At 35.6% G+C, this 12,858-nt stretch overlaps 1 protein-coding gene and 1 long non-coding RNA gene across 10 annotated transcripts in view; one reads left to right on the top strand and one right to left on the bottom strand.

Annotated features, from left to right (window-relative positions):
- The window catches only part of Ufd4 (ubiquitin fusion-degradation 4-like), a 46,895-nt gene extending 34,136 nt beyond the window's left edge, over positions 1 to 12,759 (bottom strand). For 6 of the 9 annotated variants that reach the window (XM_090120558.1, XM_090120561.1, XM_090120560.1 and 3 more), the window contains exons 1-13: positions 12,572 to 12,759; positions 12,040 to 12,065; positions 10,115 to 10,254; positions 9,706 to 9,821; positions 9,464 to 9,582; positions 9,103 to 9,242; positions 7,013 to 7,188; positions 6,643 to 6,773; positions 6,408 to 6,541; positions 6,021 to 6,292; positions 5,762 to 5,938; positions 4,589 to 4,724; positions 4,128 to 4,311 (exon numbers count right to left, since the gene is read on the bottom strand). In XM_090120558.1, coding sequence (XP_089976684.1) covers positions 4,128 to 4,311; positions 4,589 to 4,724; positions 5,762 to 5,938; positions 6,021 to 6,292; positions 6,408 to 6,541; positions 6,643 to 6,773; positions 7,013 to 7,188; positions 9,103 to 9,242; positions 9,464 to 9,582; positions 9,706 to 9,821; positions 10,115 to 10,254 — 1,725 coding nt within the window. In that variant the 5' untranslated portion in view covers positions 12,040 to 12,065; positions 12,572 to 12,759. The remainder of the gene's footprint in view (positions 1 to 4,127; positions 4,312 to 4,588; positions 4,725 to 5,761; positions 5,939 to 6,020; positions 6,293 to 6,407; positions 6,542 to 6,642; positions 6,774 to 7,012; positions 7,189 to 9,102; positions 9,243 to 9,463; positions 9,583 to 9,705; positions 9,822 to 10,114; positions 10,255 to 12,039; positions 12,066 to 12,571) is intronic. The other 3 variants (XM_090120563.1, XM_090120566.1, XM_090120559.1) reach the window with 2 other exon arrangements.
- LOC149908983 (uncharacterized) lies at positions 7,737 to 8,466 on the top strand. The gene is made up of 2 exons (XR_016456701.1): positions 7,737 to 7,977; positions 8,282 to 8,466. It is a non-coding gene; the product is annotated as an uncharacterized LOC149908983 (long non-coding RNA).
- Positions 12,760 to 12,858: the final 99 nt, after the last annotated feature.

Below are 12,858 nucleotides of genomic sequence, written 5' to 3'. Positions count from 1 at the left end.
TATATTCGTTTGTTTTTTGGTAATGTCGATTGTTGCTGATACATCCAGTGATAGCTTTGTGTCACTTAGCACGGATTCTGACAGTGAAGGTAGTTATTTTAGCACAAGTTTTGTCCCTCTTAATGATGCACTTTCCAATGTATTCTCTGATAGCCCAAAAACTTTCAACGTAGTACATATTAACGCGCAAAGCATCCCGGCTCACTACTCAGACATGCTTACATCGTTCGAGTCAAGTAATATCCACGCAATCCTAATATCTGAATCCTGGTTTAAGCCCTGTTTACCTTCGTCCTCCTATTCTCTCCCAGGCTATCATCTTATTCGCAACGACCGCATTGGTAAAACTGGTGGGGGCGTTGCGATTTATCTTCGATCCCACATTCCCTATTCTGTTATTTCTCAATCACCCCAACCTCCTCCTTCCGATGCTGCAGAACACCTTATCCTAGAAATCATCCTGTCCCATTGCAAAGTTCTCCTTGGCGTTTTCTATAGTCCTTCCTTGTTAATTGATTATTTTTCCTCTTTAGATTCAATATTCGATAAACTTGTTCCTTCATACAATAATTGCATATTTATGGGAGACTTTAATACATGCCTCCTTAAGAAGGATAGCCGTTCTCGTAGATTGTTGTCTATTGTTGACTCGCATAACCTTAGCCTCCTTCCTCTCAACTCCACACATCATGTCCCAAACTGCGTTCCGTCGCTCCTCGACCTTATAGTTATGTCCTGTCCTGATCTGGTGTATCAACACGGACAGCTCCCTGCTGACGCGTTTTCACATCACGATCTCCTGTACCTGTCCTGTAATATCCGTCCTCCTAAAGAAAAACCTAAATTCATCCTTCGTCGAAATTTTAACGCAGTTGATATTGATGCACTCCAACGCGATGTCCGTAACATTGATTGGTCTCCGCTCTTATCTTCCGCTTGTGTAAATGAAAAAGTGGCCTTTTTTAACAACTGTTTATCGAATCTCTATGATGTACACGCTCCACTTCGGCGGATTAAAGTTAAACATTTACCTGCTCCATGGCTTTCTGAAGATTTAAAATGTTTACTCAAAGCTAAAGCTAGAGCCAAGAGCAAGTTTAAGCGGACAAAGACTGACGAGAGTCGTGATAAGTACCACAAGATAAGGAATCGTTGTAATACATGTTGTAGAGACGCACAAAGACGATACTTCCATGCTTCTGTAGAGAGTGGTGACCCTCCCATAATATGGAAATTTCTGAAAACGTTGGGGATTGGTAAGCAGCGTAATATATCTAATAATGCTTCTTTAAATCTTGAACTACTGAATCAGCATTTTTCAAATACCCCATCCGTTCTTAATAACTTAAATAAGCAACTTACATTAAAATCGGTCTCAGAAACACCAGCACCAAACTATCCACCTTTTGTGTTTAAATGTTTTAGCGAAAATGATGTTAGGCGGGGTGTATTATCCATTACATCGAATGCTGTTGGCAGCGATTGTATTGGCCGTAAAATGATTCTACCCATCCTAGATCTCATAATCCCGGTTATAACTCACATCCTTAACCATTCCCTATCCACTAGTACTTTTCCTAAGTCCTGGAAAGACTCCCACCTTATCCCTTTACCTAAGAAAATAAATCCATCTTCCTTTTCCGATTATCGTCCCATTTCTATCCTGCCTTTCCTATCTAAAATCCTTGAGAAGTTAGTGTATGAACAGCTACATAGATTCTTAAACCTACACGATCTTCTTAATCCCTTCCAATCCGGTTTCCGATCCGGTCATAGTACGGCCACTGCACTTGTTAAAATAACCGACGATATTCGTCATGGAATGGATAATAAAAAGCTCACGGTTCTAACATTATTGGACTTCAGCAATGCATTTAACACTGTCGACTTTGATATACTGCTGAGCATATTAAGTTCTATAAATATATCGGCTTCAGTAAATGACTGGTTTTACAGTTACTTACATGGGCGTCGTCAGCGTATACGTATAGACGAGGTTGAGTCGTCATGGTGTGATGTTAGTGCTGGTGTCCCGCAAGGAGGAGTCCTCTCGCCATTGTTATTTTCCATATTTATTAACACTATTTCAAACAAGTTAACGTGCGACTACCACATGTATGCCGACGATCTCCAAATCTATACCCAATCTGCCCTTGATGATTTACCCCAGGCAATCGTTTCAGTCAACAAGGACTTAAGCAACATTGTAACTTGGAGTTCGGATTATGGTCTTCAAGTGAATCCCTTAAAAACACAAGTTATTATTGTTGGCAGTCCTTCTTTGATTGCAAGGGTTAACTGGGTGAATCTTCCTCCTATTTTAGTCCACGGCACACCTATTCCTTATAGTGAGGCTGTAAGGAACCTTGGAGTTTACTTTGACAACACTCTCTCGTGGAGCTTTCATATTAAGGAGGTATGTAGGAAAGTGTATGCAACTGCTGGTTCACTCCGTCGTCTTCAAAATTTTCTTCCCATCCCAACCAAAATTCTGCTAGCACAATCCCTCCTTTTACCCATACTTGACTACGCCGATGTAAGCTATGTCAATATTACCGTAGACCAATTAAATAAGCTCGAACGTCTCCAAAACCTTTGTATCCGCTTCATATTTGGTCTACGGAAATATGACCACGTCTCTGAGTTTCGTTCTCAGCTCAAGTGGCTACCCATTCGATTTCGCCGGGATGCTCACGTGCTGCAACTATTATATCAAGTTTTGTTTAACCCTAAAACACCGAAATATCTCAAGGACAATTTCGTATTCAGAGGAGAGAACGGAGATTCTGTCCGCTCATCGGAAAAGCTCCGATTAATAATGCCAGCGCACCATACAAGCTTTCTGGATAACTCTTTCACTGTTCGTGCAATTAAATTATGGAATGCATTGCCGGATCCAATCAAGAAGGCTCAATCTATAAATACTTTTAAAAATATGGTTCGTGATTTTTATCTTTCTCAATGTCCCTAGTAGTTATGTTTATTATATATATTTATATAGGTATATATATATATATATATATTTTTTTTTTTTCTTCTCCTAGGTATGTATCTATTTGTGAACATATGTATATTATTTAAATCTCATTCTTGTGGCTTGTATTTTATGCTGTTATTATTTTATTTATTATTATTACCTATTTATTTTATATTTGTATGTATATATTTATTTGTGCTCTGCCCTATTCCTATCCTTTACTTAATTTCTCTCTGTACAACCGGTTGTCTGGAAGAAATCGCTATTTAGCGATAAGACCGCCGTTTGTTATATTGTATCCTAGGCTAAGTCTCGATTTGTAATTTATCTAGAGCAATAAAGCATAAATAAATAAATAAATAAATAAATAAATTGAATTAGTCTCGAATATTATGCAACATTTATTTACATATTCGTAAGAATCATCCGAATATAATTAAATTATGCATTCACAACATTTAAAAAATAGCATTTACATCTAAAACTTTTTTAAATGGTAAATAAACGAGAAAGCAGTGCAAGGAATATTATAACAATGAAAGAGTGGAGAGGAAACAACCATCACACCATCGTAACTTTACCACGGGCGGGCGAATATAGCGACTGCGCAGATACCGGGACTGCGCCCGGCGACACATCGTCGGATCATCCTAATTATACAAATATATTCATTTACACATTAATTGAATATGTGGCACCATCCATTGAGCCGATGCATATATTTTATTTTGTGTAACTAATGTTAAAAATTGAAATATTTCTGTATACTGATTGATTTATATTTTATATTTTAAATTTGAATTTCAGTTTTCCGCATAGAAGGAAGTAAACATTCATTTAAAATTATTTCGAGCGACTTTAGCACGAAACGATGCATTTCACATTGCGGCGGAGCGCCTGCGCAGCCGCGTCTAATTCCATCTTCACGCGCCATCTTGCGGACCGATGAGAACCGAGCGCGTTACAGTGTTCAGAGCTTCAGTTATTAATAACAACTAGATACACAATAACTTGCTTTTGTTTAAATTATTGTTTCTTGCAACTCGAATTTTACACACATACTAACAACAGTTTAAAGTTCGTTTTTGTATACAGTATATCTAGTTATCATTAACGATCGTAGGTCTGTACCTACGATCCGTCAACTGACCTGAGTATCAAGCACTTGTGCGATAAGCCGGGTGAGCAGCGAGGCGGTACGCGGGCAGGAGATAGTGCGAAGGCGATGCGCGGGCGCATAGTGCACCATCTTGCGGACCAGCGAGAGGCACGCGCGTTTCACCCCCGCCCCGCCCGCTGCTATGTAGCGGGAGCAGAACACTGGTACCAATCGCCTATAGACAAAAACACAACAATATTTAACATCAAAATATTTTTAAAGCATTAAAATGCTTCAAATATGTTTAAATTATAAAAAAGTTACCATGGTAGAAGACAGGATCGATTCTTTTTTTTCTTTTCTTTTCACATGAAGGTCGCTACATAGCGATAATACCGCCGATTATTTGCATAAGGTTAATTTTATTGTAAAATTCTCAGCGCAAAAAAGAATAAATTAGTTAATTAAGGTCACATAAAGTTATCGTATGCAATTATTGCATGATAACTTACTCTAAATAGAGCGAAGCCATCTCCTTATCCCCTGTTTCGGGAAAATCTTCGTCATTGGATGACGATGGTGAATCCTGGTTACTGACTACAAGCCATTCTCCGGGACACTGCAATATAGCAGCAACTTCTCTATGACCTGTGTTCAATTAAAATTTGTATTAAAATAGGAAACATTTTTCATATTGAGAGTTTATACAAATTGTTCAGTAATAAAACAACAGAATAAGCTGACGCAAAAAATTCCATCTAAGCAAATTTATAAATACAGTGCAACCTCGATATAACAAATCTGAAGGGAACAAATAAATATTCGTTATAACAAGTAATTCGTTGAACTGAGGTTCGTTATGTTGAGGTTAGGTTGGTCTAAAATTCGTTATAAAGAGGTCTTTTACGTTTCTGATCCATTTCAACTTGAATCTTTAACAATAGTGACGAGCAGCAGTGTTCACATTACTTTCCAATTTAAATTAAACAAAAATGATCGTTTTACGAACAAAAGCATGTCGAAACCTGTCGCAACATGAATCACATACTAGAATCATTACATTGGTTTGAACTTTATATAGGTAAAGGTTTTGGGTTGACGAAATTCGTTAATTAGAGGTATTTATACTTTTCTTGATAGTTAAAAATTCGTTATAAAGAGGTGGTTCGCAAAAAATGTTCGTAATGAAAAGGGATATTTTATATTGAATCTTATGGACAATTCAAGGGGATTACGAAAAATTCGTTAAATCGAGGAAATCGTTATATTGAGGTACGTTATATTAAGGTTGCACTGTATAAATTTATGATATACATATTTGTAAAGTACATGCCCTTTTTTACGTGTTTAAGTATGACCAGAAAATAAAACCATACATTTTTCTTCCACATATAATAATACATTCAAAAATGAAAACAAATAAGCAGAAGACATTGATCACAAATGATTAATACAAAAAAAAATTATAGAATCATTAATGATAGCCAAAATATTTACAATGCATGTTTACCTGAACTCACTGCAAAATTGACCAACAATTAAAGGAGACTAACTACAAGCATGTATGTAAGCAAATATGAGTATTAGTATGCCTACTGAATGATCCATGAATGAGTTGTCGAAGGAATCGCTAAAAGTTGATTAGTAAATTATTGATTAATGAAAATGCTATAATACAAACTGACCGGTCCGTTTACCTTGATCGTGCCTTTCTCTTGCTTTATCAAGTGGGGTTTTACCGTCTTCGTCTCTAAGATCGGCATTGGCACCATATCGCAATAGAACTTTGGCAATTGCAGGCCTACCAAAGCAAGCTGCATAGTGCAAAGATGAACTGCGTTGTCCGCGATTTACATCAGCACCTAATAATAAAAACAGCATTATAATTATATTTTTATCAAACAATTAAAGAAGAATAACATGCTCAAATAGATTAATTCTAACCCTTTTCACATAGGAACTCGACCATTTCCCTAGTTCCGAATGCAGCGGCCCAATTCAATAATGTCTGGCCCACATCATCTGTGAAATTGACATCAACCGCGCCACTATTAACTGCGGACATTAAGGCATCCGTGTCTTTTCCTCTAATACAATCAATGAGTTGTCTGTGTGACTTATCGCGTACAGAGCCCTCTCCACTCGCGGTCACATTTGACGAGCCAACTGCAGATGCACTGCTGCTTGTTGATGCAGCCCCATTTCTGTTAAGACCACTGTAAATGGGTGATGCTATTAAATTACGATATTTAAAAAGGGTGATAATAGTATTGTAAAATTTGATAAAGTTATACACATTTGTAACTTCTATTATGAAGAAATTATACTTACGTTTGTATAGCCTGTCGCCCTTCACACAGCAGTACAAGCAACAGATCAACTAAGCGCATACATTCCAAACTCCAACGCTCATCTGATTGAACCGCGGCTTCTATTGCGGAGCAAAGATCTAAACGAACTAAATCCTGTAATAAAAAAGATACATAAATGCAACGCGAATTTTAATGGAAAAATAGAGTTTTTGTAACTTTGCAGAATAATAAAAATATTGTAGGTAAAAACTTACGTGAGTTATCTGTTCAGAACCACGGCATAAGGTTGTTAGCAGACTCACTGTAGTTGATACTGAGGGCACGGAACATTTATCATCACTATTCTCAGTGCTTCCAAGGCGATGCACCAATTCTTCAATCAGTCCTATCATAACAAATAATTTTATATAGTAACCAATGATATTAAATGTAAAAAGGTGTAGATAGACTACCACCACATCATTAGATCTTCTAAAACGGCACTTTTACAAACACACAATTAGATATCAATCGAGAAAGGACATAGGCTACTTTTTATTGCGAAATATGTACCACGGGCAAAGCCGGGGCGGACCGCTAGTATTTTAATATAAATAAAATACTATAACATGTAATAGAACTTACCATGTTCAGCGAGTGGAGCAGGATCAGCATGAGCCCTAGCGAACCGATCGGCGAGAGAGGCGAAGCAACGCAACGCTGCGTCCGCTACGCGAGTGTCACTGTGCTGTAACAGAGATGATAGCGACGACACCGCGTCTCCCACTCTAGCGTCTCCGGGTTCCATCTTGCCACAGACCCTGGTAGTATGGATATAAATGTATATGTTTGGTTTTGTTTAAAGTCTAGATATATGGATATAAATAATGATAATTGTAGAGACGCCAAGTCTTGAATCTAAAGATATTTAAAATAATAATAGTTAAAAAAAACTAAAAAACACGCTTTTTATAGAAAAAATATGTGCGTGTACTAGTGTACACACATAAGAAGTGAAACTTCTTTATGACCTTATTTTTCAAAAAATAATTTACTATATTATGCAACTTTACAGAAATATGTCAATCACGCGTGGTAGGGATAAAAACAAGATGGCGCGTAACGAAAAAATGTTACACTAATTTTTTTTCCAACCCCGATAAAGAAGTTTCACTTCAAAAACCGAACTAACGTTTGAACGAAATCTGGCCGTTTAAAGTGGGTCAAAATCGCGCCCAAAGAAGTCAGTTACCAAAAAAATACAGGTGAAGCTAATATAAAGCGTGTAAAAAAACAGATATTACACAGTAAAATGGAGGTAAGAAAGACAAGTAATAAAAGATACACTACATATTCAAATATGTATGTAGTAAAACCACAGAACAGTAAAGTAGATAGAAGTGTGATGTGGGCGTGGCCCACGTGTCACTTGTAAGGTAAGATCACCTAACTTGCTCTCAGTTGTGCGCAGAAAAATATTCGAGTCGGTTATCAGCTGTCAAACCTTTTTTCCGTATTTATTCATTAATTAGGACGTGTTGTTCGGTATTAGAGTGCAAAAATGATAGCAGACGAAATAATATCAGCAATGGAGGCATTTCATACCATCGGTAAGTCTTATTTTTATTTATTTTACATATAATATTTTATGTTATATCTTCGCTTGTAATTTGTCAAAATTGTATACAAATATCTAGTCAAAATGAACCTTAATCCGTAAAAAAATTAGTACTATTATAGATTGAACAGCAAACAAGAATTTCTGGAATATTATTGCAATAAACAAACGAATGTCGCTTTAGTGATGCTTGTGGCGCATATCGACAGTATCGATACTTTAGAAAAGACAAACATTATAAATATTAAATTTTATTTTATTTTTCCTTAGCTTTCATTTGTCCAATTTATTTACAGATTTCCCAAAGAGGCTAATTTAAAAGAGAAATGGATAAATGCAACGTGACGAGTTAACTGAATGCCGAACAGCACTAAGTAGTCTAACAAAGGCCACCGATACAGCAAACCTACGGCAGTTCCAAGATTTAAAATAATGCATATTTTCTGTTTGTATTTTGTAAATATAGATTAATACTATTCTATTCCGTTTTTTATTTAATAATAATAATATAAAAAGACGTACTTAGTAGTAATAAACATACTCCAAAATGTGACACATTATACTATACTCGTATAATAGAAAGAAAAAAAAATACACAAAAAATATTTATTTGTGAATTATCGATATCTCGATATCGATAACAAGGCTGACATCCCTCAGGGCATAGCATCAGATAAATATCAAGTTAATGTCATTAATGTTGAGTGACACAAATTTCAACCTTATCTCTATGTGTTGAGGTTCAAAGTTATATCTATTGAAAACTAACGCCCTCTGTTGTGGAGTAGCTGAATGTTTTTCGAATTTGGAATTTCTGTGCAATGAGAAACAAAACAGCTAATATACCTAGAGATGTTATACTAAAATAAACCGTAACATGGTGCGTTAGGGTACATATTGAAATGCTGAATTTATAACCTAAGTCAGTTTTTACTCAAATTAAGCAGTCCAATCAAAGGCAAAGTTTACTTGTAGTGTACTGTATAACTATCGGTTTAAATGTGTGGGTTTGGCGACACTGGTTTTCATACTAATTATGACATTAAAGCACTTCTATTTGTTTTTATTGTTCTGTGAGTAAAACATATTTATACAAGAAAACATATGAAATGTGTACCTTGACACAACAGCCATAGCTGAATGGAGGGTATCTTTGTGCACTGAAGTGCCATAGTGGGTAATAAAATGTAAAACGGCCGGCAGACCACCACCTTCCCACACTGCACCAGGCTCACGAGTGCACACCAATTCCAATACCTGGAAATTATTTATGATATATTTATTGTTACCTACAAATCATTACATAACAATTTTACAATAATTTTGAATTACTTATTTGTATGTAATGCTTTTGAAATTATTTTAATGAATAATCATTAGTCTTAATTATTAACATTATACTACTAATTATAGACGCAAGCAAAATATGAAGAACATTACTTTAATTCAAAATTACATCAAATATATTTCTTATTTACCTTGATACACTGTTCGGCAAGATCCCGACTTGTTCTATTGTTAGGGTCAACTGTGAGTAGTCTGCTGCAAATAGCCTTCACGGCGCCTTCAATGGCCACAATTCTGCGAGTGCATTCAGCTGTAAACAAAGAATTATAGATGAATTATGAATGAAAATAATAACAGAACATTTCATATTTACACAGTGTTTTAATGTAATCTGTACACATTTTTAGGTGATATTGGTTCATTATATTTTTACCTGACACATCCAAGTAGTAAGTGATTGCTCTGGCTGTGACTTCCAAAACATTATCAGGTGCATATTCATCGAGGAATATTTTGCACAATGCCGGTAAAAATGTTCTTGGTGGACAACTGAAAATTAATTAAGAATGTTATGTAGCTAATTCCAAATTAAACAAATCTATACTAATATTATAAAGCTGAAGAGTTTGTTTGTTTGTTTGTTTGAACGAGCTAATCTCGGGAACTACTGGTCCGATTTGAAAAATTCTTTTGTGTTAGATAGCCCATTTATCGAGGAAGGTTATAGGCTATATAACATCGCGCTACGACCAACAGGGGTGGAGCCACGGGGGTGAAACCGCGCGCAGCAGCTAGTTATTTATAATTGATTCATGATTCTTTTACATGTAAATCAACATTACCTTTCAAAGCATCTGTCCACATTATCTGACATGAGCAACAACATACATAGCTGCTCCAGGGCAATGAGCTGCATATCCCTCTCATCCCCCTGCCCTGTCAGCAACCACTCCAGCAACGTTTCTGGATCAACCTCCGCCATCTAATTTTATAAAAAGTATTTACTTCTAGCTGTCTTCCTGTATAATCATGCTATGTTTGTTTTTATATAAATTAGAAATTTTAAAAAGTTTTACATTGCTTGGGGTAATTTTTTGACAAAACATTCAACCAAAGATTGTATTTTTCTACCTTTCCCCATTTGTCAAATATACCTATAGCAGTATACAGCCACTTTTTATGTTGTTTAATTGATACAGAGCCAAAAATTTCTAGTTATAGGAGAAATTTTGTTGTGAAATTAATTTTTACAATTGAAACAGAGGTATTTCTTTAGAAATTTGCGGCACGAGTTAAGGGGGGGGAGGGGAGGGAAAGGGAGGGGGGAGGTAAGGGGAGACCCCCTATAAAGTGGGGGGGTGAGGAAACCCCCCCTTCTATTTTTTTTTATTTTTTTGAGATTATATTTATACTAGCTTACCGCCCGCGGCTTCGCCCGCTTTGACTTAAACCTAATAAATTATATACTAAAACCTTCCTCTTAAATCACTCTATCTATTAAAAAAAACCGCATCAAAATCCGTTGCGTAGTTTGAAAGATTTAAGCATACAAAGGGACATAAAGATAGAGAAAGTGACTTTGTTTTATACTATGTAGTGATGTAGTTAGAAATATAACAAAGATTATGGGCTTTCTTGACTGCTCCGGCGCTGCAGAACGTGGCGCTTGCCCCCGTGTACCTCGTTGCAGGCAGGAGTCTTCACTCGCCTTCGTAGCTTCGGCTTTTTGGTCGCCTTTGGCGACCAGCCTCAGCCACTCCGGCTCGCTTGACTCTGCCTGCTCCTCAGCACACGCGGGCGCCACGCTCCTCCGCGCCTCCGACTTTTTTAATACACTCTAGTGTATGACAGAAAAGTACCACGTGGAATCGGGGTGGACAGATTCGTTTCTGTGATTAACAATTTGTGTGCAATACCTATACATACAATAAAAACATTTTTTTTAAATAATTATTTATTCAAATCTTGTATACATGTTTGATACAATTTACAATGGCAATGAATGGATCCATTTTATTTTTTTCCACCCATCGTCTCCACATACTCTATATTATCACCGAAGTTTGCTGGGTGGTTATAGTTATCTTTTTTAAAAAATCTTTTTACAACATGCCACTGGGACTCAAATGGGTCAGAGGCAACAAATGGGTTGTCTGGGTCTGAGTGATTAACATTTTTATGAACATACCCATATTGCCCCAAACAATCATATGCTCGCCAATAATCCGTATGAATTGTTGTCCCCTCAGCAACATGGTTTTGAATGAACTATGGTTTTTAATATGTACATTAAGACATTTGTTATCTCTTTCAAACACAATTCTTGTAGTTTTGTCAATGTAACTCAAACAATTATGAACATAATCTCAAAAATAAAAAAAAAGATTTCTCTGTAATTACACGTTTCCGCACGAAAAGCCGCGAATGTATGTTTGGGGGCATCATTACCGATCAATAAAAATTAAAATCGCGCCGAAATTCGTGCCGCACGTTTCTAAAGTCAACCCGAAACAGATTCAAATATTGCCCAATGTTTTAGTTTAATTGATGACATTAAATTTTCATAGAAATAAGGCTAAAAATTATTGAGGAGTTAAAAATTCCTTTTCTTTATAAAACTCAAGTGAATAAATAAAATACACTTCAATAATATTACAACAAGTATGTAAGAATCATAGGTAAATAATGAACACCATAATATACCTAACAGTTGATGATTCAAAGATATATTTACTTATTTATATTCTTATAGAAATTTTATACATACCTTAGGCTATTTTTATCTCCTGATCCCTACAAATAAAAATAACTTTAAGTTTTTTGTTTCTCAAAGGTCACATATTAGCACAATTTAATTTGTGAAAGACCATTTTAAATTAGGTTTACCAATGTTTGACGAATCAACGCTATGTTCTTATAATTGTGTAACACAAAATAAGAACAACGCGATTTCCGTGCCTATAATGAGTATTTGAAATAACTTTTGTTAACTTGAATTATAAATAGCACGTGTTAGTAAAATAAACATATATACCTTGATAAATGTACTATTTTTATAATATTGTAAATCTAGAACGATATTTAAGTAGGTTAATCTTCCGACACAAAAGAATGATGAACCGTTTCCTATACAGTGAATATGTGAAATTTTAAACACACTAGGATTTGATCTCGTGACATATTATACCCGAATGTATGTGAATAATATTTATTGTGATGAAGAAAACAAATACCCCCAAATAAATAAATAAATGGTTGTTGAAAATAGACAATGAAATCGTAAAATGACATTTACTCACGTTAGTTAATCATAACTGCATTTACCATGCAAAATATATTTGCTTTATTAATTAAACAGTCTAGGTATAGGTTTATTGCGACTTTCACTTAGAACACAATTCAATTACATGAGAAACATTTTTTCTAACAATTTTCACAACATCACTTCGCCATCGTCATACCAGCGCAAAAAATGGCACAGAGTACTTTGCTATACAGATTACAGAATAGAACTGAAGTATAGACTATGTAATGGTAACAGATAATATATATATATAATATAGAAGAAAAACACAAAGAAAAATGT

Source organism: Colias eurytheme, chromosome 4 (assembly GCF_061535395.1).
Source record: "Colias eurytheme isolate Ceu_HAF_F1 chromosome 4, ilColEury1 Martin Lab GWU primary, whole genome shotgun sequence".
Classification (NCBI taxonomy): domain Eukaryota; kingdom Metazoa; phylum Arthropoda; class Insecta; order Lepidoptera; family Pieridae; genus Colias; species Colias eurytheme.
Note: the sequence above shows the minus strand (reverse complement) of the source record. Positions and strands in the feature narration are given on the sequence as shown.